The 26840-nt window shown below is 34.8% G+C and overlaps 1 protein-coding gene across 3 annotated transcripts in view; it reads left to right on the top strand.

Moving 5' to 3' along the window:
- The window catches only part of ENPP2 (ectonucleotide pyrophosphatase/phosphodiesterase 2), a 178504-nt gene that overhangs the window by 80607 nt on the left and 71057 nt on the right, over positions 1 to 26840 (top strand). For all 3 annotated transcript variants that reach the window (XM_051971022.1, XM_051971021.1, XM_051971023.1), the window contains exons 8-11: positions 796 to 915; positions 17701 to 17756; positions 25122 to 25187; positions 25845 to 25917. In XM_051971022.1, coding sequence (XP_051826982.1) covers positions 796 to 915; positions 17701 to 17756; positions 25122 to 25187; positions 25845 to 25917 — 315 coding nt within the window. The remainder of the gene's footprint in view (positions 1 to 795; positions 916 to 17700; positions 17757 to 25121; positions 25188 to 25844; positions 25918 to 26840) is intronic.

Genomic DNA, 26840 nt, shown 5'->3' with positions numbered 1-26840 from the left:
GCTAGTGAGAAGTCATTTGTATTAGGACTAATACAATATTCAGTTTTTCAAACTTAGTGAGCTCTGTTGCTTGTTCTCTGACTTTAAAGTTTAATTATATTTTGTTATATAACTAGAATTTTAGGTATTCCTTTAGATTCAAGCACCTGCCATTTTTGTTTGCTTAATGGTACATGGGATAGGAGTAAAGTGAGAAAATAAGTGAGTATATAAGGAAAAGAGAGTTAGAGGGGAGAAGAGACTATTAAAAGAAGTAAAAGAATAGCTAACTAAGCTGCAAAGTTTAAGAATTAACTAAAAATGAAAATGCTTATGTTCTGGTCCACTGGTTTCACATTGTTTTATAATTTAATATCCTCTTCAATAAAAACTATGGATAGTGCATTACCATTGCATTCTTAAATTTATAATATATTTTAAAATAACTATTCTACAAATGGGAATGAATATTTTCCCATGTACAATAAGGAGGTAATTTGAGATATCTGTATACATATACATATATATTATATAGATATATACTTCCATAAATATGGATATATAAATATATACACATATGTATGGGTGTGTACATATATATATATATGTATATATATACTGATATGTAAGTATATATAGCTATATACATATACACATATATGTGTGTATAGATGTATATTATATGTACATATATGTATGTGTATAAATGTAAACACACATAATACACTTTTATAAAATAGTAAGTCTTGAACTAGAATTGTTCCTGACTTTTTTGCATATTGATGAAATTGTATTAATAAATTTCCTTTTTTTCAGGGGCTTTACCCTGAATCACATGGAATTGTTGGCAATTCAATGTATGATCCTGTATTTGATGCTACTTTCCACCTTCGAGGACGAGAGAAATTTAATCACAGATGGTGGGGAGGCCAACCAGTAAGTTTGAGTTTTTGCTGGGCTTTAGAAAGTTTGATTTTCTTTGGCTCATACCAGTGTTTTTCATAATTTTGAGAAATTTTGAGAAACATCCTCTAAGTATTGGCAACCCATCTGTAATTTATGGTCTTAGAGGCACTGAGTATGGGGTATTGAGTGGCTAATCAACCAACTGATAAGTATTTATTAAGCTCCTACACAGTGTCACTATGTCAAGCACTAGTGAAGTTACTGATTCTTAATTATGCCAAAGTATAGGTCAGAGATAGAATTTGATTATTCTAATACGATATTCAGTTTTTCAAACTTAGTAAGCTCTGTTGCTTGATCTCCCTCTTCCACTGTTCCATGTTCTTTTGGAATAATAAACAACCAGATGTTACTCTATGACTACTTTTTTTCTGTTTGTTTAGACTTTTGCCTCTTGCAAATCACCGAGTTAATATTTATTTTTTTGTTCAGTTAAATTAGGAAGCATAAAGTAATAACTAAAAAGTTAGATTGACATAATTAAATTCTGATTTAGCCAAGCATTTATTTAACAAACATTTATGGAACAGAACTGCTTGATCAAATGATTATGTCTTTATTTGGTACTATAATATGCAAGAGAGAGAGATGTAAAAAAAAATTACATTCTCTACTCTCAAAGAGCTTATATAATAATGGAATGGACAAATTTAGACAAATTCTATGTACCACTGTAATAAATCAGGGTTGAATTGTGTCTGAATTAGGGTAATAGCTGTGGAATGATAAGGTTAAGGGAGATAGAAAAAGATTTAATAGACATTTTGAAGAAATCGTCAAAACACTTAGGATCATAGATTTACAACTGGAAAGGATGTTAGAGATCACCTAATTCAATTATAATTTATAGATGAAGAAAGTGAGAGTCAAAGAGACTAAATAAATTGGCCAGAGTCTTTCAGGTAGCCATTGGCAGGATCTTACTATTTTAAATTCAGCTGGGTGGTGCAGTCATTAGAGGATTGTGGGCTTAAAGTCAGTATGACCTGAGTTCAAAGTCAGCCTCAAATACTTACTAGCTGTATGAACCCAAGCAATTCATTTATCTCTGCCTCAGTTTAGAGAACTGAAAAATGGGGATAATAATAGCACTTACCAAGATTGTTGTGAGCATCAAATGAAATAATATTTGCAAAGCATTTAGTACAATGCCAGGCACATGTTTTGTTGTTGTTATTGTTGTTGCTTAGTTGGTTTAAGTCATGTCCAACTCTTCACGATCCCTTTTGGGAATTTTCTTGGCAAAGATACTAGAGTGGTTTGCCATTTCCTTTTCTAGCTCATTTTATAGATGAGTAAATTGAGGTAAATAAGATCAAGTGAATTGCCCAGGGTCACACAACTAGTAAACATCTAAACCTGGCACCTAGTGGATACTTAATAAATGTTCATTCTTTTTCCTTCTTCTTTCTCCTCCCTGTTCCCATTGAATCATACTGCCTCAATAGTTGTCTTTATGTATTTAAAAACATTTAGAATTGCTATACTTGTCTTCAAAGAAAGCAGTGAATGTAAGTTGCAAAGTGGATAACTTGATGTGAGGAAGTTTGCCACCAAGTAGAGCTGTTTCAAAGTAGAATAGACTTCCCCAGAAGGTAATGGATTTCCCCTCTTTAGAAGTCTTTAAACTATGACTTAATGACCACTTATTAGCTATGCTGGGTATGTGATTCTTGGTCAAATATAAGTTGGAGTAGCTGACTTTTGATTTCCCTTCTAACTTCAACAGATTCTGTGATTCTTCACTTGATGCCATGCACAGGAATTGGGTGACTGGGGAAATAGTGGTATCATTAACAGAAATAAGTGTATCCAAAAAAGGGACATATTTGTAGAATATTCTGAGGTACATAATTTCACAGTTTTTTTCTATTAGAATATCTCTCTTAGAGTGAAAGAGTTCTTCATAAAGTTTGAATGTTATAAAGAGGTCCCTAACTTGATTTTAGATTGGGAAAATATTGTTTCTCCCCTATATCCTTTTTTTTTTTAATTAACAAAATGGAAAGTAAAAATAGAAGTTGTTATTACTGCTGCTGCTGTGCCTAACTCTTCATGACTCCATTTGGGTTTTCTTGGTAAAGATATTGGAGTAGTTTACCTTTTTCCTTCTCTAGCTCATTTTACAGATGAGGAAACTGAGGCAAACAGGATTAAGTGACTTGTCTAGAGTCACAGAGCTAGTAAGGCTGAATTTGAATTTAGGAAGATGAATCCTATTGATTCTATCCCTGGTAGTGTATCCACTGTGCTACCTAGCTGCTTGCAATTGAAGTACAGGGTGTCTATTTGGCTTTTAATAAATTATTTTCTCATTGCTTTGGGATACTTGTAACTATTTATTTTAGTGGGAAACAATTTATCACACTACATGATACATCTGTATCTACATGACATCTATTGAATTTATCTCATTTTCTTCCCTCAAACAGTCACCATCTTGCTTCTGGCCTTTTAATATCACATCCAGTGTATTGCAATGCTCTCCTAAATGAGTTCCTATCTTCCATTTTCTGCCTTCTCCAATCAATCCTCCACAAAACTGCCAAAGTAATTTTCCTAAAAACTAAAGCCATGTGACCATATTACGCTCTCATTCATTAAGCACTGATCATCATTGATTCACTCCTGCCTCTGGAATAATCTTCATAATTTGTCTCCAATTTTCCTTTTCAGAATTATTTCATTTCATTCATCTTCACACCCTTTACCTTCTGGCCAAACTAGTCTATTTAAATATTCCTTGACATTTACTTCTAACATTTACACGAGTTCTACTCCATATCTTAGAATGCATTTAGAATTACAGGGTCACAGATTTCAAACTGAAAAGAATTTTCTTGGTCATATAGTCTGGCCCCATCATTTTTCATATAAGAAAACGAAAGCCAGGGAAGTTAAGGGGTTGTTTAAGGTCAGATCAGTCATTTTTCGGTCATGTCTGACTCCTCATGACCCCATCTGGGGTTTTCTTGGCAAAGATAGTGAAGTGCTTTGTTTGTTTAAGGTCATAAGGGAGTCTTTGAGAGCTGAGATTTAAACTAAGGATCTCTGACTCCAAATCCAGTGGACAGTCTCTTTATCATTCTATACTCCTTATTCACAGAATCAGTCCTGATCTTCCTTCAAGGCTCAGTTCAGGCAGCACTTCTCACAGAAAGCATCTTCTGATCCTTTTTTGTTGTAGGTGCTTAACAAATGCTTGTTAGATTATATTAGATTAAATGGATATCGTATTGCTAATAGAGAGTAGAATTCAAATACTTGACATCAGGGACTAGACACATGGTTCCCATAAGTGTCACTCCCATAGAGTCACTAAGAAGATGCATGTGGCCTGATGTCCAGAGTTGCTTGTCATGTCTTCATAGGTATCTAACAGAGAATAAAGGGCAAATATAACTTTTCCTTTAAAGCACCAGTCTGAAAAATGGGACAAGTAGGCAGAACAGTGAATAAGAGCACTAGGCCTAGAGTTAGGGAGATGAGTTCAAATCTGGCCCCAGACATTTAGTAATCGTGTGGCCCTGTTTGCCTCAATTTCCTCATCTATAAAATGAGCTGGAGAAAGAAATGGCAAACCTGCAGTATCTTTGCCAAGAAAGACCCCCAAAGGGGTCATGAAGAATCAGACATGACTGAATGACAGCAGCCTCTTGGAAAAAAGGTCATTTTAACCTGAAATAGTGGGATTTCAAAAAAGAATGTCAGTGGGTAAATGTAAAATCTAGATTTCCCACTAGGAAAGGCAGTAGAAGATCTCCTTGTTCACTCAAGTTCAATTGCTTCTTTTCAATGATTTTCTGATTCTGTTGTCTTTCCAAACGCTAGATTCTCTTTGTTGGCTCCAGACAGAGTCCCAGGGAAATTTTGTATATGGCTTGGATTTTTATAAACAAGGTTCATGTAATAATAACATTTAAAAGTCAATTAGAAACTCAATCTAAATGATGTTCTATTAAAATAACTACCTAATTTCTCTTCTGATTTCATATTGGAATCTAGACTTATTTTGGGACACACCACAGCTACAGATAAAAGGTAGTTTTATCAAATTGGGTTTGGTTGCCCTATTATTGATAGTTTCCTTTGATTTAGCATGACTCAAGAAGAAGAGAAATCATACTACGAATTTCTGTAGATGTGACTATCAGATAGGAGGTGTAGTATTAACTGAGAGAACAAAATGAGGTCACTGTTTCAACTTGACTACTCTATATTTCTTGTTTGTGTGTTTTCGAAATATTTTTCAAGAAGACAACAATGGGTTTTAACCAAACATATATTCCTAAAGAAATTAAAATCTACCTAATATTTGATTTGTTATTTTTCTCATCATCCTGAAGCAAAATGGCTGCCAAACATGTTTTCAAGTAGATTTATCTAAAAGCACATTATACATAATACATTTGCGATTTCAAGTGGGATCATTTTTTTTTATCATAGTATGTTATGGAGATACTTGTGTTATTCCATAAATTAAAAATAAAATAAAATTTAAAAAACTTAATTTTTCAAAATAACAAAATAAATATTCATTGAATATTGATAAGTTACAAGTTACATGACCAGATGCTGGGGAATACTGAGAGGAAAAAATAATAGCCTTCCTTCACTCAGATTGCTTACATACTAATAGATTTGACATATATGTAAAAACTCCAACTGGAGTCACTAAGGTTGGATAAAGCTCCATGGCAACAGAATTAGATAGAATTTGAAAAGGAAAAGAAGAGGTCAAAAAGTAATTCAGCAAGGATTTATCAAGCATCTATGTCTAAGCTCTTTCTTATCAGGTGGAGATACAAAAGCAAAAATGAAACAGTCCCTGCCCTTAAGAAATTTACTAGATCACTTTTCACTGGTAGGATCATATATCAGAGATAAAAAGTAATGCCTGCTAGCCCAGCATAAAATAGGCACATTGTCCATAACCATTTCCTATAAGCAAATTCTGCTACTTCTACAACTGTTGCTTGAGAAAATACTATTTTTTATTACCCATCTCCACCTTTACTGATTATTTAGCTATGATCTTGTCACTAGATACTTTTTCCTAAAATAATTTTAGGTTTTGATTTAGCTCATTAGCTCAATTTCCCCTTTGCCAATTTTGAGAAGTCTTGCCCTTTTTCATTTTGCCAAGCTACAGATGGCTGACCCCATTCTTCTAGTAGCCAGAACTGGTAAAGCAATGGATTAAAGGATGCTTCCAATTATGGCTCAACAATTGGGAGAAAAAATCCCCAAAGAGGAGAAATATTGAAGAAGGAGACAGAAAAGAAGAGCAGACAAAGGTTAAAGTAGATATTGCTTTAGGGAGAACGGATGTTAAACTGTCTTGGAACAGCAACTTTTCCCCTAGTTAAACCAAAATTATAACCATATGGGATTAAGTGGATGAATTTTAGAGAGAGCTCTCACAGGCACGCCACTTGAAGGGCTACCAGGAGAAATTGTTTCTTCTGTATTCTTTACTACTGATCTCTGCCTCTTTGCTAAAGAGAATGAATTTCTGATAAATAATCCAAATTTTTAAGAGTTTGAGGATCTTTAGGGATTTTCACTGGCTCTTGCAATTCCTTTTCCTTTGTATAGGAAAGGATTTTGAATTGAAAAAGAAAATGAAGATATTTAAAAGCTGTATGCCTTGCTCCCTTTTTAAAAGTGAAAGCCAAATACCAGAGATGTCAAATTAAAATTAATCACTTAAAAATCATTTATTTAGGTCCTACTGTGTGCCAGGTTCTATGCAAAGCACTGAAAACACACAATAAAAGGCAAAAGACAGTCACTGATTTCATAGAGCCTATGGTCTAATGGGGAAGACAATATGCAGACAAATATATACAAAGCAAGCTATATATAGAATAAATATGAGATAATTAACAGAGGAAGGGTATTGAAATTAAGAGAGGAATTCTATAAAGGTGGGATTTTAGTTGGGACTTAAAGGAAACCAGAGAAACCTATGGTATTAAAATAATGGTGTTATAGTCAAACCTACCTGAACAAATTATATTTCCTGTGTTTTCAGTTAAGTCAACAAGTATTTATGCTTTGATGTAGCTTTGATGAGGATTCAGAGGACTAGGAGTCTAATATACTCTAAAAGCTTCTGATACATGAGACCCTGTGTGTATGTTTACAAATGAATAGTTATCTCCTTGGACCTCAGTTTCTTATCTGTAAAGTAAGGTAATTGCCCAGGGAGGTATCTAAGATGCCTTCCATCTAGAATTCAGTGAGCCTACAGTTGTGTTTCATAGGGTTATGGAGGTATATGAAGATAAAAGAAGTTGTGTGGTCCTTCCCTTTAAGGAGATATACTCTAGTTGGGGGAAGGAGAAGTAATGCCAGAAAAATTAAAACGCCATATGTTGGCAAGTACTGTATAAATAGTCCAAGTCCTTAGGTAATAAAGAAGGGGGGGAGGGAGTGTAAAGTAGAGAGGACTTCCTGGATAATGTGACTTATTCATTAAAAGATCTCTCTGAGATAGGGCAGTTTTATTAATCCTATTTAAGTTCAGATGTACATTTTTGAGCATGGAAAACCATAACTTTAAGTAAGTAAGATAGAGAGGAAAAAGTATTAGGATTAACACTAGAAAACAAAAGCTTGTGCATCCCTAATCTTTAGGTTTCAGTCTACTCTTTCAGATGATCCTATTTTTGCCTGGGCTGTCCTTCAGATCTGAAATGCTCTATCTTCTCACCTTCAACTTTTACTTTTTTTTTTTTTATTATTCTGTCAAGATTCAACTTAAATCCCATCATTTGAAGGAGGTCTTTTTAAATTCTCTCCTAGGTTTCCAGGGGATACAAAGATAGGCAAATTATTCCTATCATCATGAATCTTACATCTTAAATAGGAAGATGGGACTGAAGAAGCATGTTCACAGACACACATATATACACACCTGGTAGTGTGTGTGTGTGTGTGTGTGTGTGTGTGTGTGTGTGTCTCCCAAAAGCTATTAAAACTTAAAAGTGCGTTAATCTTTTTGGTATACTCTGTACATACTTGCAAACACATATGTGTATTGTGTGTGTATTTATATACCCACATAGAGAGAACTATCTCTATCTATCTATCTATCTATGACAATGCATAGGAATATGTGAAAAGACAAAGGCCAGCGGTATTACTTGTGGGTAGGAGTTAGGAATCAAAGAAAATTTAATTGAGAAGGTAACATTGGCTTGACCTCAAAGAGAGGCAATTATAATATCGTAGGAAAAATGTATACTTTCAAGTCAAAAATCTGGATTTAAATCTTTGCATGCTATTTATAAATAAACTGATAAACTGAGATCATATTTATAAAGCACTTTTAAAGCACTATATAGATAGTATTGATTTTTAACTTAATTTCAACAGTATTTTATTTTTCCAAATATATGCAAAGATAGTTTTCAACATTCACTTTTGCAAAACTTTGTGTTCCAAATTTTTCTTTCTCTCTCTCCCTCCAACTCCTTTCCCAAGAAAGCAAGCAACCGGATATAGTTAAACAAGTGATGTTATTATTATTGATGTTGTGACTGTTCTAGTATTAGATCCTTTGCTCCTGGGATAGCAAGGATTTAAACTGTTATAAAAATATAGGAGCATAAGAAGGAGCATGCACTAGAGAATGGAAGGCTGGGATTGGCATCAGGATAATCTGAGTTCAAATCCGGCTTCTGATGGCTTTATGATACTGAGGACCCCTTAACTTTTCAATATTCAATGGAATTCTACAGGAATTCTGTCCCTGGGATTTTCTTGGCAAATTTACTGGAGTGATTTGCCATTTTCTTTTCTAGTGGCAAATAGAGCTTAATTGACTCATCCAACTCATACAACTAGGAAGTGTCTGAAGCTGAATTTGAACTCAGGTTTTCTTGACTCCATAGCCAACTCCCTACCATTTTTAGCTGCTTTATACTGATTAAGCCTTTAGTGAGCCTATAGATGATCTTATATTATATTCTTATACTTTTTTTTCAACTATAGAAAAAGCAATTACTTTTCCCACTTGTGAAATAGTTCATAGAATATAAAAAAATCTGAATAAAGACATCTCACAAGTTTCTGTCTGAACTCTTTTGAAGGAAATATATGCCACATAATAATACATAATAACAAATATAATATTATAATAACACAATAGCAACAAATATAACAATATGCCCTGCCCTATGATTATAACAATAGCTGACATTTAAATCATGCTTGAAAGTTTGTAAAACTTTTTTTTCAAAAAATACTTTTTTTTTTAATAAAACACTGTTTTTGTTGTAAAAAGAAATACCCTATTTGATGTTACAACAAAACTGTAAAGTAGTTACTACAAATGTTATTTTCTCTATTTTTTTGATGGCATAAGTAAGATTCAAAGAAATTAAATAAATGCCAATTATTAGAGGCAGGAATTGACCCATGTCCTTCTGTCTCACTGTCCAGTGCTTTAAATACCTCATTGCCTTTCAGACTTAGGCAGTCATGAAGGAGTAGTAATAGGCTTGAATTTAGATCCTATGTATGACCTACTCTTTCCATATGCCACATCTGCCTCCCTCAGAGTTAATTTATTTTGATTTGACTGGAGCAAAGCGTATGTGAAGGGGTGTAGCATGAAATAAAGCTAAGAAATGGAGGTTGGAGCCAGCTTGTGGAGAGTCTTGTAAGAAGAATAACCCTTTCGATTGATATTGGCAAAGCCTTAGATGGTTTGCTCTTTGCCTCTGAAGCTTGTCATGATTTTGCTTTGGTGTAATCTTCTGGAATCAAGCTTTGCATGTCCACTAGAATGTTTGATGTCTGTGATATATGACCTGTGTTTGTGGCCAAGAGGCTAACCAGCATCAAGAGAATGAGGACATTTACTACTCCTGAAGCTGTCATGTGGAATCAATTTAGTCAGGAGTGGTTGCAACATCACTGAATCCCTGATACTTCTGTAATGATTATGACAATAATAATCAATATATATAATTATATAATATGCAATTTAAATGCTTATGAATAATCACATTATTTTGTGTCTGAAATGATTGTAATATGTAAGCCCTAATAGTTAATATTAAAAATATGATATAAATACAACAGCATGCTATATAATTATATATATATATATATAGTGATATAATTATATATAATTTATTATTATTATTATTATGAAGCTTTAAGTTTTGGAAAGTACATTACATATATTGTTTCATTTGATCCTCAAGGCAGTCCTGGAAGATAAGTGCTATTATCATGCTTATTTTACAGCATGGCAAACTGAGTTTGACATAGACTAAGTGTCTGGGGAAGAATTCAAATTCAGATCTTCCTGACTTCAAACCTGGTCACTCTATTATCTGGTTTAATTAAAGGCATCATGGTATTATGTAATAAGCATCAGAATAGTGGCTCTAGGAGATCTTAGATTTAGCTTTAGCCTTTGCCAACTGTCAATATGACAAGTAATTTACTTTCGTTGACTCAGCCTCAGCCTTCTTAGCTATCAAATGGGTATAATAGTCATACATTCCCCATTTACATCTTACGGATCATAGATCTGAAGCTGGAAGCCACCTTTAAGGCTTTCTAGTCTTAGAAAGAGGGGGAGAACAAAGACCCACAGAGGATAAATTCACACAGATAGTGCATACAAGAGGTAGGCTTTGCAGCTAGATCTTCTGAGTTTAGAGCCATTATTCTTTCTACAAAGACAATGGTAGATTACTGCTTCAAACACTTTTTCTTGAAGGCAGTTGATAGGAATTAGCTCCTGGAATTGGACTCATAGCAATAGAGATGGAAGGAAATCTTAAAATCTTAGGGATCATTCAGTCCAACCCTCTTATTTTACACATGGGAAAGGGACTATTGTAAGAATGTTTTCAGGAGCTGGGGATGAGAATGCACTCCAGAAATCCCTCTACTCTGGTGTCTGAGGCTGGTGGATTTCTTGAGCTTGAAATATCTAACTCTACAGAAGGACTAAAGCTGGCTTAGTCTAGCATCCATAGAGTGAGCTTCCAGATACCAAAACTTGACTCCAGGCTGTCTGAGAAAGGGTAAACTGGTCTATGAAAGAAATGAAGCAAATCAAAGTTCTTGTGCCAATCATGAGTAGTTTTCTAGAACCTAGGTGAGACAGAAAGAAAATTTTTTGAAAAAATGAGGAGATTGTATGTAAAGAATTATTATTAATTCAGTACTTCAATGAGTGGAGATTTCCCTGTTAAGGCACATTTATAGCTTAGGAGATGATCTTCAAAAGTGGTGGCCAAAACAAGAAGAAAAAATGTTATTCTTTAGCAAAGCTAAAAAAAAAAACCTCTATGAGTTAGCTATATTGGTCCTCAGATAGTAATCAATAATAATAATGATAATGATGATGATAGTTATATCAGTCAGTCAATTTTATTAAATGCTTGCCTATTGTGTTCCAGGGGTAACTAGGTAGTGTAGTGGATAAAGTGCAGGGTCTGAAGTCAAATCCAGCCTCAGACACTGACTGATTAGCTGTGTGACTCTGGGAAAATCACTTACCCTTGTTTTCCTCACTTTCTTCATCTATACAATTATCTGGAGAAGGAAATGTCAAATGACTCTAGTATCTTTGCCAAGAAAACTCCAAATGGGGTCATGAAAAGTTAGTTGTACATGACTGAAAAATGACTGAACAATAATAACAACATTGTATTCCAGGCCCTAGGCTAAGCTCTGGGGTTACAAAGAAAGGCAAAAGATAGTGCCTGTCTTTCAAAAGCTCCAACTTAAGGGATTTCTCCCCCTTATGTACTAACAAAATAGGCTAGATTGGAAATAATCAATGGAAAAAAGTACTAGAATGAAGGATAATTGGGAAAAGCTTCTACTAAATAATAGGATTCAGTGGGCATTCGGAGGATATGCTTTAGAGTTTGCAAAGTAATTTGCATATGTCATTTGAGCCTCATAACAATTCTGTGTTGTTTGGTGCCATGATTATCCCTACTTTATAGTTGGGGTAACTGAGACACAGGGAGATTCAGCATTTTGTTCAAGTGTCTGAAGCAGAATTTGAATGCAGCTCTTACTGACTTTAAGTACAATTCTCTATCCACTAGATCATCTTGCTGCCTCAAATATATTGTCTGTTGGACTTATTTTTCAGCTGTTAAAGAACTATCTGAGTTTGTATTATGTTGGCATTGCCTTTGTGAAGAAGCGGTCCTCTACATAGCACACTAAGTAACTCAAGACTCTTAGTGGTGGCTAAGAAAGTACATGAAAGTGAGGTGGTCTGATAATGGTAGTTGTAAAATTGCAGAGTTGGATAGTTTCTACCAAATATGCTGGGTAAATTTCCATGATGCCAGGCCACTGGGCATTGCTCCAGGGGGAGTGGCTGCCTGCTTGCCTGCTGCTTTTTTCCTCTCCCCCACCCCTCTACAAATGCATGATTGCCTTCTTGGCTCCTTCAAAGCCACGTGATCCTGCCTCACTCCTTCCTATTCCTAAGCATCACGTTTATCTTAATCATGGAGAGCCCTGCTCCAATTCATCCAATGGTTTAGTCATAAAAGGATGGATCAGAGACAAACTTGACCATTGCACCTATTATCTAGAGAAGAGTTTGAAGTTCAGTCACTCCAGCTGTTCATTTTGGGTATCATCCGACTTGTTCAAATGGTTGTATTTTGGGATAGAGGCTTGGCATGGCACTTACGTAGTTACTTTTTGGTGTGTGTGCACACATGTGCATGTGCTTGTGTTCAAGACTCAGGTCTAGTACTATTTTCCACCAGATGTGTTTCCTCATCTACCCTCCCAACTCCCTTGCCCTCCCCTCTTCTATGACTTTCCATTTACTTTCATCTTGTATGAAACTACATTATGTAATTGTTGTCTCCCTATTGGAATGGATACTGAATATTAACTTAGAAAAAGTGGAATCAGGAAAATCAGAGTTCAATTCTAGCTCAGACTCTCTTTAGTGGAATGACCCCGAGCAAGGCACTTAACTATTGCTTCAGTTTCTTTATCTGTAAAAATGAAGATAATAATAGCATCCACATCAAAGAGTTGTTGTAAGGATCGAATTAACTTATGTAAAGTGTACTGGGAACTGCTAAATGGTACAGTAGATAGAACACTAGGCTTGGAATCTGGAAGACCTGAGTTCAAATGTAAACTCAGACAGTAGCTATATGACCTTAGGCAAATCACTTAACCCCTATATGCCTTGATCACTCTCCTGTAAAATGGGGACACGCTGGAGAAGGAAATGACAAAATACTTAAGTATGTTTGCCAAGAAGATCCCATGGACAAATCCATGGGGTCACAGAGGGACAAATGACTGAATAACAAAAAGTATATTGCATCCTTAAAGCAACATGAATGTTATTGTTGTTTTAATTACAGGGGTTTGAGGGCAGGAACTTATTTTTCTTTGGGGTGGGGGGGCTACTTCTTTGTATCGCTAATACTCAGTGTAGTCACTAGTGCATTATAAAAATATAATGCATATTTGCTTACTGACTGTGTGTGTTTCTATAAATAAAATTCAAGCATTTGTATTTATTATTAGAGTGGTACCTATTTTAACAGCATATACTTTGATCTTTCTCTAACTTTATTAGATGTTTTTATGAATTGCTGTGACTAGGAAGATCACTGTAGGCAATCTTGTGAATCCAGCAGTCTATCACTGTGAAAGCAAAAAAAAATTCTTTCTGTACCTATTATATGCATATAAGTGTAATACAATAAAATAAGCATCTACCCTGTGTATTTTATGATTATTCATATATAAACACACACTTCTCTATTTCATATTTTATATGTGTATCTTAAACATACATACACATAGCACAAGTTATGGATGTATATGTATGCATATCTAAGTATGTTAAATCTCCAGACTGAGGAATCTTCTCCTTCTCTGTGTTCTGTGTTTTCTCACTCCAAGCCAGTGCATATAGTATCCTGGCCACTAGCATGAATTTCAGTCTTTGGTCAGTTAACTGGGGGAGTGTTTGCTTAGCCCTCCCACAGGATCCCAAGTCTAGGATGTTTACTGGATGTTGTCCTTGGCCTGAGTTCCTCTCTCTCTGGTTCTCTTTTAGAATGTAACAAATATTGGGGAGGCTTTCTAGAGAGATTGGAATAAACTTTGACTAAGAATCATGGGGTGTGTATGTATTCTCTTGACATATACTATAAAAATAGTCATGTCCAATAATACTTTTGATTATAATCTACAGAGACATATGCATTTAGATTGAGAAAGGACTCTAACATTTAAAAAGTCCTCCATTAACTTTTCCAAAGTGATTGGAAAAAATATATGTATACACACAAACATGTATATATACATGCTTGTGTGTATACATATAAATGTATAAAAATATATTTAACCCATGTGGTTATATAGTTATGCATGCAAATATATACACACATTTTTTTATTTGTGCATTGTGTATATAACTATGTATATATATATGTATATGTATATACAAGCAATATGTTCTGAGTGTTTGAATTTGGGATCTTGAGAAGAATCATTCAAAATCAATTCCCTGTGGAGGCTGGATCTTTTGTAAGGAGGAAGAGGAGGTATAATGAGTAGGGTGGGAGATAATCAAATAGTAACTGAGGTTTATTTAATATGCATTGTGAGCCCATTAAACTGGCATTTTTTTTCTATTTAGAAGATCAATATTCATGAGTTGTTTAGCAGTTATTTTTAAGTGGCTACTATATATTTAGTCAGCGATGATAGAGTAGTCTGTTTTGAGCAAGTCTAAATTCAGTGTTTTAATTTAATTTTGTTTAAAATCTAATTTGCAGTTTCATGTACAATCATCTTTTTTCATTGTACTATTTTATGGAAATGCTTGTTTTGTTCTCTGAATTGAAAATAAAATAAAGTGAATAAAGAGAGAAAAATAAAAAAAATTAAATTGAGCCTCCAAAATTAAAACTTTTCTAGTATCTAGTTATTAACAAGGAAACTTGGTTCTCTTTTTTGGAAAATAGAAAACCCAGATGATAGCTATATTTTATCTATGTGAACAATCTATAGATATTGTGGATTATTTAGATGCCCAGAAAGATCCTGGTTATCCTTGGAAATATCAATGCTTATTTGAAATAGGAGATAAATGACATTAGGAAAATTATACAGGCATAGGGATAAACACATATATTTTAGAAGATGAAAGCTATTTTTTTAATTTAAAAATATTAGGAAGACTTTCACGACATATAAATCAAAATACTAGTCATCTGTGCCTGTGGAGAAGGAAAGATAAGATATAAGCAGCATTTACTAATTTTGGAACCTTGTACAAATCAATAGAACTATCTGAGTCTCAATCTTTTCATTTGTAAAATGGAACCAAAAAGGGAAGATCCAAATAACTGAATATAAGTATCTAAGCTTATATCATTACTTTCATCCATCATACTGCTGCCATGCTCAAAAAGTTAGAGTGACTGTGTACTGATTATTTCATTAAGCATATCCTTTTTTCTTTGGCTTTCAAGGTCTCCAATAATCTTACTCCATGCTAATTCTACATCTATTTCCTACAACTCAAAATGTGCAAGTCATTCTAGATGTCCTTTAATCCAGCATATATTTCTTAGGCACTTTCTACATGCAAGGCACCATGCTGGAGAATAGGGATCCAAAGACAAGACCCCTCAAAATATTAGTTCCTGCTTTACATTTTGCTGAGAAATAAGACATGTAAATGATTAACAAATGTAATATAATTTGAGGAAGGAGAAAGTGCTAATAATGATGGGAGTCCAGAAAGGCTTCATATAGAAAGTGGTTCCTGAAATTATCCTTGAAAAAAGTTGAGGATCCTAAGAAATAGAGGTGAAGAAGAAGCACATTCCAAGTGGGAGGGCTCCCAGTTGAGAAATGACAAATTGAATTGAGGAATATCAAGTAAACTGATGTGACTTGAATGTGCTTCTGGGAATAATTTTGTCAAGGTAGGCTGGAACCAGATTGTGATGCCATTAATAGGAGCAAGAGTCAGAAAAGTAGTAGACTGTAGAACCAAGAGAGAAATGTATTTGGGAAATTGAGGAAATATGTAGGAGGCATAGTGGTCAAGAATGTCAGCATTAATAGAGAGATGATGAAGGATGGGGTGTGAAAAAAAACCTAACACAGTGCCTGGCACATAGTAAGCACTCTTCTTCTTCTTCGTCTTCGTCTTCGTCTTCTTCTTCGTCGTCGTCGTCGTCGTCGTCGTCGTCGTCGTCTTCGTCTTCTTCTTCTTCTTCTTCTTCTTCTTCTTCTTCTTCTTCTTCTTCTTCTTCTTCTTCTTCTTCTTCTTCGTCTTCTTCTTCTTCTTCTTCGTCTTCGTCGTCTTCTTCGTCGTCGTCTTCGTCGTCGTCGTCGTCGTCGTCGTCGTCGTCTTCTTCTTCTTCTTCTTCTTCTTCTTCTTCTTCTTCTTCTTCTTCTTCTTCTTCTTCTTTCTCTTCCTCTTCCTCTTCTTCTTCCTCCTTCTCCTCCCTACTCCTTCTCCCTCCTCCTCTTTCCTCCTCCTCCCTCCTTCTTCCTCCTTCCTCCTTTTTCCTTCTTCCTCTCCTGTTCCTTCTCCTGTTTCTTTTCCTTCTCTCTTTTTCCTCTTCTTCTTCATCTTTCTTTTCCTCTTCTTTTTCTTCCCTCTCTCCCTCCATCTCCCTTTTATTCTCTTTCTTATTCTCACTATAACTTTGGTCTTGCTCTTATCCTCTTCCCCTCACTTAATATTTTCCTACTTTCCTGCTTTCTAAAATCTATTATCTTCAAGGCTCAACTCAAATTTGGCTTTCTTGAAGTGACCTTTATCAACAATTTCAGCTCATTATGGAGCTCTCTTCTTTAGCCTACTGTTATACAGGTGTTGCAAAAATCTTAGTCCATTTTTAAGGCATTAAAGTCTTTAAAATCAGCTTTTTGGGAAAACCTGCACATGATCAATTAGAGTAATTGTTCTGAGATTGTTTCCTTTATATGGGCTTCTGTTTCCTTCTTTAAATTTTGTGATTTTAGGAGCAATAGATGTTATATTGCATATTTATATTCTTGAATAGGCATCTTTTCAACTTGTTACACCTAACATTATGCTGGATATACAACCAGTATTTGCAGCCAAATAATTGTGAAGAGTCAGGCATGATTGAAATGAAACCAACAAATGAAAGTTGAGGTCCAGAAGGTTAAACTGGAGAATCTAGATAATGTAGTGGATAGATCACTGGCCCTAGAATCAGTAGAACCTGAGTTCAAATCAGGCCTCAGATACTTCCTAACTGTGTGACACTGAGCAAGTCATTTAACACATCTATACTGAGCTGGAGAAGGAAATGACAAACCACTCCAGTATCTATGCCAAAAAAATCCCAAATAGTCATGAAAAATTAGACATGATTTAAAATGATTGAATAATAAGAACAATAGTAGCAACATATAAGGTACTATGTTAGGAGTTATGGAAACAAAAATAGATATGGAATAGACTTCATTTTCAAGGTATTTATATTCTAACAGACAAAAATAAATCAAGCTCTAAAATAGTAATTATATGAAAGTTTCAACAAAAATGTTAATAGTATTTATGGAAATGAATATGGAATCTATTTCCAATGGCTGCAAATTAATGGTGGGGAATGTTGTGTTGGTGGGGATAAGAGTGATGACATATTGCATCTTAATGCCTTGGGGGGGAACAAAAGTCAGAATGTGTTATATTTAAGCCTCTTATATTTTCCTCATTAGATATGGATTACTGCCACCAAGCAAGGAGTGAAAGCTGGGACATTCTTCTGGTCTGTGTAAGTGACCTTTATTTTGTGACTAACTGTAGAATTAAATTTTGAATTCAATTTCTTGGTAATAATAATAATAACTTATTTATGTAGCCCACCATTATAGTATAAAAAGTGCTTTCCCAAAATTAACTTTCTTGATTCTTATGACTTCATTTGGTCATGTTCATTTTGGATAATATAAAAAAGCATCAAGAACTTTTCATTCATATGTTTCCAATGAATCACTAAAGAGGATTTAGGGGTTTCTTTTATTTATTCATTTCACTTATTCTTTAAAGGTAAAGTAAGTTGCAAGCAAGGAGAAATCTTTCTTTTTCCACATATCATTTTCAAAGTTTTTCTTCTTCTTTTTACTACTTACAGAATTTTAGAAATTTCCCACTTTAGAAATGTATATTTCTCTTCCTCTCTCCTTTTTATTGTGGTTCGCATTATCACTTTCTATAAATATATTACAACATGCTTTATTTATTTTGGTCTGCAAGCTCAAAACGTTTGTGTGGTCTTGGGCTGCTAGGAATTCAATGTAGTGGTCTAGTGGTGGTGAGGGCAATACAGGAGACCCAGAAGACCTCTGTTCTAGCCCCATTTTGTCCACTGCACTGAGTCTGGGTTTTCTTAATGAGAAAATGGAGCTAAGTCCCTTCCCCACAGAGGTGTTGGGGGAGGATTAGTAGTTAATGTTTATGAAACGATGCTAAGATGAAACATACCTAATAAAAGTGTCAACATGTTGATTTTTTAAAGAAGGCTCCTCAGTAAGAAAAGGAATCTGTTTCAGCTTTCATTGGGATTTTGTTCCCACTGAGATGTTCTTTCCATTTTTTTTTTATAAACCACCTTTGCCATTTATGCCTTAACAAAAATCTGCCTATTCTGCAATAGTACTGTGCTGAAAGCAATCACAAATTCAAGTTAATCCAGAGTGGCACCACCTATATTCTCTAACTGCAGAAATAAAAGTTGCTTTTTAAGTTTTGAAGAGTCAAATCAAAATTGGGTTTGATGATGTGAATCTAAGACAGAAGTTCTCTTTAAAAGTCCTCCTTCCCAAGTTTTCTGGAGTTGAGGAATGAGTGTGGGTATATTAGAAATGACAACGCTTAACTTAACTGGCATGTTGATCTACCAATTTAATCTTATGAACGAAATATTTTTTTAACCCTTGGCTGTAATGGATCCTTATAGGAGCCCCTTCTTCCTCCACCCTGTATATTTGCCTGGCAAAGTGGAGTGATGCCAGTAACATAATTAATACAGAGAGTTACCCCCACCCCCACCCCTACCCCCACCCCCAGAAAATGTGCTAGGGTGAGTTGAAAAGGCACAGTGTTTGGGTTTTGAATCTTAATGTTCTCCACCCTCTTCTGGCACCTTTCAAGAAGGTAGCTGTTGTGCTCCAAAGATGCCTATGATTTTGTCTCTTTTACTTTCTATATTATTTTTCCTTTCCATTCTATGCACTGGAAATTCTTAGAAAATTTTTTCTAAATCAAAGGATTATAGTACAGTTTAGAGATGGGGTTCTTCTAAGTAGAAATAAGAATTTAACAACATCTGTTAAGCAGTGTGGTGGTATAGATATTGTGCTGGACTTAAGTAAGGAAACCTCACTCAGGTTCAAATTCTACCTCAGGGACTTATGTCTTTGAAAGAAAGGTCATTATTTAGACCAGGAATGGGGACTGTCTGGGTCTCAGACTGTATATATTGAATTATTTAGTCTGACCCTGCCAAGGCAATCCCAGGCAATAATGAGCTGAAATCTAGGTATAATACCCCCCTGCTTGACTTCTATAAGTTGATGATTTCATATGGCTGGTGAATGATATTATAAGTATCCAAAAGGCCCTCAACATAAAAGAAGTTTTCCATCTCTGATGTAGACTGACCCTTACTCTAGGCAGAATGGTACTAATGCTGTGTTTAAACAGTTTTCTGTAGGAAAGGAGGGAGATTTTTCCCCCTATAGCTTATTTTACTTTCTCGTGTCAGGAAGTTATGTCTGCTGTTCATTCATTCATGCATGCATTCATTCATTCAACAAGCTTGGATACATAGGCTATGAAATAAACTGTTCCTTTAGTACAACTGTAATACTGGTGATCATAACTCTCCATATGAAGATAAGTCATAAGCTGTTTAAATTAACATCAGCATCATATCTCTCATTTACATTTGTTATCTTAGTTGTCTCTCACAAGTTTCAAGTAAGGTTGGCTATTATGTCTTTAAAAAGGAGCTGTAGCTCCTTGTAGGAGGTGATGCAGTGGACAGAGCCCTCGTCTTTGTGAGTTCAAATCCAGCCTCAGACACTTAATAGCTGTGTGACCCTGAGTGACTCACTTAACTCTATTTACCTCAGTTTCCTCAGCTGCAAAATGAGCTGGACAAGGAAATGGTAAACCATTCCAGCATCTTTACCAAGAAAATCCCAAATGGGGTCATGAAGAGTCAGACATGACTGAACAAACCACCACCACCATCACTACCATTAGTAGCTAGGTGCCATAGTGGATAAAGTACTGGATTGGTCAGAAAGCCCTGAGTTTGAATCTTGCCCCAGAATCTTACTATTTATATGACCTTGAGCAAGTCAAATTAACCTCACTCATTCCAGTCTCTTCATCTGAAAAAAAAAAAAGGTATAATAATAGCACGTGCTTCACAGGGTTGTTATAAGGATCAGTTAAATCACAGTTTAAAATAACATTAGAAATATTATAAATCATATTATTAATAATAGTATTAACAGCATAGCTAAGGAAACTAGAGATCAGTAAGATGAAATACTTGTTCAAAATCAGAAAACTCCTAAGTGGCAGAGCTAGTATTTCAGTTCAGGTCTTTTCAATTCTAAACCCAATGGTTGCATAATACTCTTCTCCAGATTGATCAAAATCATGGAGTTTTAGAGCTAGGAAAGGCTTAGAGAATAATTAAGTCAGCTTTTGCATTTTTACAGATGAGAAACTGATACTACTGGAATTCAAAGGGGACCCCCCAAAATTTGGAATTCCAGAATGGAATTTATGATGCTGCCCAAGAAAAATCAGATCAAAAAGGAAAAAAAAAATAGAAAGAAAAAAGCAAGCAAGAAAGTGACAATAACAAAAAGGTGAAAATGTTATGTTGTGATCCACATTCAGTCCACATAGTCTTGCCTCTGGATACAGATGGTTATCTCCATTACAAGAATTGCCCTGAATCACCTCATTGTAGAAGAGAGACAAGTCTATCACACTTGATTAACACATAATATTGTTGTTGCTGTGTGCAATGTTCTCTTGGTTCCACTCACTTCATTTGGCAGCAGTTCATGTAACTCTCTCTGCTGAACATTTCTTATAGAACAATAATATTCCATTACATTCATATACTATAACTTCTTCAGTCATTCCCCAACTGATAATCATTCATTCAATTTCTAGTTCCTTGCCACTACAAAGAGGGCTTGTACAAACATTTTTGCACATGGGGTCCTTTTCCTCCTTTTTATGATCTCTTTGGAATACAGAATCAATAGAGATACTGCTAGATTGAAGGGTATGCACCAACCAGAAATCTTTTTGACTTAGCATCCTGGCCTTATAAAGTAAACTAAGATAAGATAACCCAAGAGAAGAAACTCATCATTTCCAAGGCCAGGTGGCCTCTCTCCCTCTCTGGGTGAGCCTTAATTTCTTTAACTGTAAAATGACAGAGGTTAGATTAAATAGCCTGTGATTTCCCTTGCAGCTACGGATCCCAGTTTAGTTTTCTTTCCTTAGAATCTCTATATAGTTGACATTCATCTATTTGTGATTAAATCACAAGATTTTTGTTTCTTTTGATGGAAGAAAACATGTTTCTTGCCTATAAGTACTTTCCTCTACTCTTTTTTTTTTTAAATTCAATGGTATTTTATTTTTTCAAATACACATAAAGATAGTTTTCAATATTCATTCTTGTAAGACTTTGTGTTCTTCATTTTCTTCCTTCCTCTCTTATCATTCCTCCTCCCCAAGACAGCAAGCAATCTGATATGGGTTAAATGTTTACAGTTTTTAAAAACATATTTCCATATTTATCATGTTGTGAAAAAAAGTCATACCAAAAATGAAAACACCATGAGAAAGACAAAAACAAACAAAAAAGTGAAAATACTATGTTTTGATCCACATTCAATCTCCATAGTTCTCTCTGAATGGGGATGGCATTTTCTCCAATTTTATTGGAATGGTCTTGAATTACCACATTGTTGAGAAGAGCCGAGTTCATCATAGTTGATCTTCACAAAATCTTGTTGTCACTGTGTACAATATCCTCTTGGTTTTATTCACTTCACTTAGCATTAGTTCATATAAGTCTTTTCAGGTTTTTAAAAAATCATCTTGCTCATCACTTCTTATGGAACAATAGTATTTCACTACATTCATATATCATAACTTATTCAGACATTCCCTGACTGATGGGCATCCATTCAATTCCCAGATCCTTGCCATTATAAAAAGAGCTGTTATGAACACTTTTGCACATATTGTACTCTTGTAAGTAGTTCTTGGACAAACAGACCGCATACATTTATTGACTGGCAATATGATGTAGTAGAAAGAACAATGGTTTTGGTGGAAGGAGCCCTGAGTTCAGTCTGTTTTTTGACTTTGATTTTTGTTAGCTATGTTTCCCATGGAAATCCACTGAGACAGTCTACTCATTTGTAATATAATCCTGGAACCACTTATTCACATGTTTGATAGGAGAAAAATAAAATGATGACATCTTGATTTCTTTAACATCCAACACTTCTCTACTATAAACTCTTAAGTTCTTTCATCAAACTTTATTATACAGTAATAAATGACTAGTCAGCATCATCTTTCCTTATATTCTATATATTATTATTAGGTTCTTCCCTGATAGTAATATAGTACAATTTGATTTAATTAAACTTTGCCCTTGTATGGTGATTTATATTTTCTAAAACCCCATCATATCCATTATCTTATTTGATTCTCAAAAACCTGAAACTCCATGAGGTTAACACAATGCCCAGTATACAATAGACTTATAAGTACTTATTGGTGAGTATTGACCATGTAGGATAGGTAACTCAATCTCATCTTACAGATTGTACAATTTACAATTTTTTTCTGTTGGACCTCTGATATCATGAGTGCAGGAAGTTCCTAGTAATGAGCTTCCCCTACTAATATAGAAGAGTACTTTTTCTTCTCCTTTTAGTCTTGGAGAGTTGTTTGTAGACATTGAGAACTTGATGACTAGCTTGAGTACTTTTTCTTCTCCTTTTAGTCTTGGAGAGTTGTTTGTAAACACTGAGAACTTGATGACTAGCTTGACCAGACAGCTGGTATGTATCAGAGGCAAAAGTTGAAATAAGTCTTCTTGAGTCCATTACACCATACTGCCTTAATCTAGTATGATTCTTGCCTTTTAAACATTTTTTTTTGACTGGCTAGTGCCTATGTTTCCCATCATGATAGAGTATCTCAAAAGACTTAGTGCAGATAAGACTTTAGTAAGTTTAAACTGCACTAAGACTTTTGGAATAGCTATACTCAATACATATTGAATATTTTGGATATGCTGGTTTATCCCTCCTTAGGTATACCAAGTTGAATATATGCTTACTGAACTTCATTAGTTACATTTCAGATGTCTACTTCTGAAGCTTAACTAAAGATAAAGATATTTTTATTCTTCAGTAATGCTGAATCTAAAGCCACAGGATATGAGCTTGAAAATGAGCTCTTCTATGTTACCTTGTAAAAGTGATTCAGTATCTCTCTTGGTCTCAGTTTCCTCTCCTGTGTCATGAGGGGACTAGACAAAATGACCTTGATGATCTGTTCTTGCTCAAAATTTATGATCCTTTTACCGTATTTCCTTATTCTCAACTTCTAAAATTTTATCTTATTTTTCTCACTCCACCATATGGTGGCTGTCATCACAGGCACCTATGTGGGCATATAGCATAGAATGCCACACTTCAAAGAAGAGAATCAAAGTTTATTTGCAGTTGAAGCTAAGTAATCTGCCCACATAGATGCCTGTGATAGTAACAACAAGGGAGAGTTTAAGGAATTAAGTAATAAAAAATTCAAGTTTCAAGGGATTTTAGAGATTATTTAGTTCAATACTGTCACTTAACAGATAAAAAGGTTGAAATCTAAAAGATTTCTGTTTTCTTTTTAAAGCAAATGCAGTTTTACCTTTCTTTGTTTCTTTTTTCCCTCCTTCCTTCCTTCTCTTCCTCTTCTTCCTTCTCTTCCTCCTCTTCCTCCTTCTCTCTGTCTCTGTCTCTCTATGTGTATATGTATGTATCTGTCTCTGTTTATCTGTCTCTGTGTGTCTCTCTCTGTTTGTCTCTGTGTCCGTCTCTCTCTTTCCATCTCTGTCTATGTCTATCTTTTTCTGTCTGTCTCTTCCTTTCATCTAAACTTTTAGCTTATATGCCTCTACAAATGCTTTTCCTCTTAGAATGGAACAATCAGAAAGAAATACCAGCACTTAATACACAAAAAAAAGGGAGCCTGGAATATTTTATGATATTTCTTTATAGAATAAAGGAATGTCATCTTAATGAAGTTCTGTTCAACTAATCTATGCCCATAAGCTTCTTGATAGCAGGGAATGTCTTTTACCTTTGTATCTCCAAAGCTTAGAACAATGCATGGACATATAGGACACTTAAATCTTTATTGACTATGTGCATAAACACTAGGAATATATGGACAAGAAACAGATCATTCTTTGCCCTTTAGTTATTTACATTCTATTTCAGACTCTTAAAGATATAAGTTTCAATAAAGGATCCCAGTTTGAGCAAGGTAGAGAATATGGAAGAAAATGACACTTTTTCTTCTCAGTTGTATAATTATTGTTTCCTTCGCTATATAGAGAGCATTTCTGAAGGCATCTTCAAAATCTCACATTGGAGATGAGGAAATTGGGGTCCAGAAAAGACAAGTGTTTTGCCTAAAAACACAGAAATAATTAGTAATAGACATGGAACTATCACCCAGATCTGCTTACTCCTAAACCACTGCCGTCCTTTCTATTATATATTGCTAGTCGTCTAGCCTACATGTTGATTAAGAAGGTTCCTCACTTTGACCATGAATCACATTTTCCAACCTTGGTGTTCTGTAGCAGAAGTTGAGCAATGTAGAATGTGACAAATGGAAAGATGAATTTAAATACTAATATGAAAGAGGAGTTTTACTGAAGCCAAGTAAAAACAGATTGTGACAAACAAGATCAGCTTGGTTTATTGGCAACATAAAAACTTAACAGATTTCAAATTTTCCTTTTTCCTTCTGCAATTCAACATTAACTATATGTGCCGTATATGTCTTTTTACCCTAGTGTCATCCCTCATGAGCGAAGAATTTTAACAATACTGCAGTGGCTTACCCTTCCCGATAATGAAAGGTAATTTTTCATCCTTTTCCATTTTTCTCTATTTCTTGTAAATTTCCATTTTAGATTTGAATTACATGGAACACTAGATGAAACATTAAGCCAGGATTCCAGCCAAAGTTTGGTATTATTAATATTGTGTGGCTCTTAGTCTTAACCATGTCACAGGTTCCTTAAGAGGGATAGAATGCGCTTTGATTATCAAAGAACATTTAATTTCATGGATTAAGACCAACTATTTATCCTATTAATTGTAACCCAGCTTAAATAAATCAGGAGCTTTGGGAAATGTACAAACAGCACCCTAAGGGTTGAGATAATGTCAAGATTTAATTGTGACTTTAATAAAGAATTCTTAAATGATACAGCTTCCATAGTCCTTGTGAGTTTTCCTAGGGCCATGTACTCTCTTGGCTGTTGCCTGGTGCCCTTCACCACATGTATCCTGATAACTTAATAAAGTTACGGAGTGACTAATTGCTAAATTGTGTTGTGGGGACAGGGAGGAACGGGAACTGATGAAAGTAAAACTCATGAGTTTTCCATAATAGAAACCATGTTTGGGAGGTTAATTAACTTCATTTGAAGGGATATTTTGCTGGGTCATGAGAGGACATTAGTTATGTTTAGGGGTTGGAGAGATATTCTGACGCCCAATCTTTCTTGTAGGCCTTCTGTCTATGCCTTCTATTCTGAACAGCCAGATGCAGCTGGACACAAATATGGCCCATTTGGCCCTGAGGTTAGTATATTCATAATCTGCCTGACAGGGACAGAAGTATCACTAAATTACTCTCTGTTCGTCGTCTGTGATACCTGATTTTGGTTTTTAGGCAAAGCAATGTGGTAGATTTATTGGAGTAGTATTATCTATGTTGTTGGTTTATAATCAAAAATGTTTTAAAATCAAGATCACTTGACTTGATTTTTAAGTTGTATTTCTCTCATAAAGAGGTTTAGGTCAGATTGTGTTTTTAAAAAAAAAAATCTTGAAATTGGTATTGTAAAAAGTGGGGAATAATCCAGTTCTGATACTTGGAGTGATGTATATAGCTAAATATGCAAAAGCTCCATGATTCTTTACATTGTGGGGTAATTCTCAGTGTAGGGGCTCCTTGTATATGCAATTCATCCATTATAGTTGAACTTACCCAGCATGATATAGATAATGTCAGAGACAGAGTTTGAACCTGTCTTCTTGGTTCTGAGCTCAGACTTTATCTAATACACTATGTTGCCTCTGTGCTATCAAGTAGATGATTTGAAAATGAGTGCTTTTAATCCTTAGATTTAAGGTGCAAAGGAATGGGAAGATGAGAAAAACACTTGAAAAATACTTTGTGGGAATTTAAGTTTTCAAAGATTGAATCTGATAACAAAAATGTACTAATCACAGTTACATAATTAGAGGAATTTGTAATGTATTGGGTAAAGAGCTGGCCCAAGGAGCTGGGAAGGCCTAGTTCAAATTCAACTTTGTTTATGACCCTGGGCAATTTTGTTTAATGACTCAGTGATCTAGACTCTCTAAAACTATAAGTTTCAGAAAAGCTGCTTTACTCGCATTGGCAAGAGGAAGCTGCTTCACCACAAAGTTCCCTAATCTAGCAAAATCATAGGTTTAGTCCCTATCCCCTTAAAATTAAAAAGTACTTTATATACACA

Source organism: Antechinus flavipes, chromosome 1, assembly GCF_016432865.1.
Source record: "Antechinus flavipes isolate AdamAnt ecotype Samford, QLD, Australia chromosome 1, AdamAnt_v2, whole genome shotgun sequence".
NCBI classification, from domain to species: domain Eukaryota; kingdom Metazoa; phylum Chordata; class Mammalia; order Dasyuromorphia; family Dasyuridae; genus Antechinus; species Antechinus flavipes.
The sequence above is the reverse complement of the archived record's forward strand: the minus strand, read 5'-3'. Positions and strand labels throughout refer to the sequence as shown.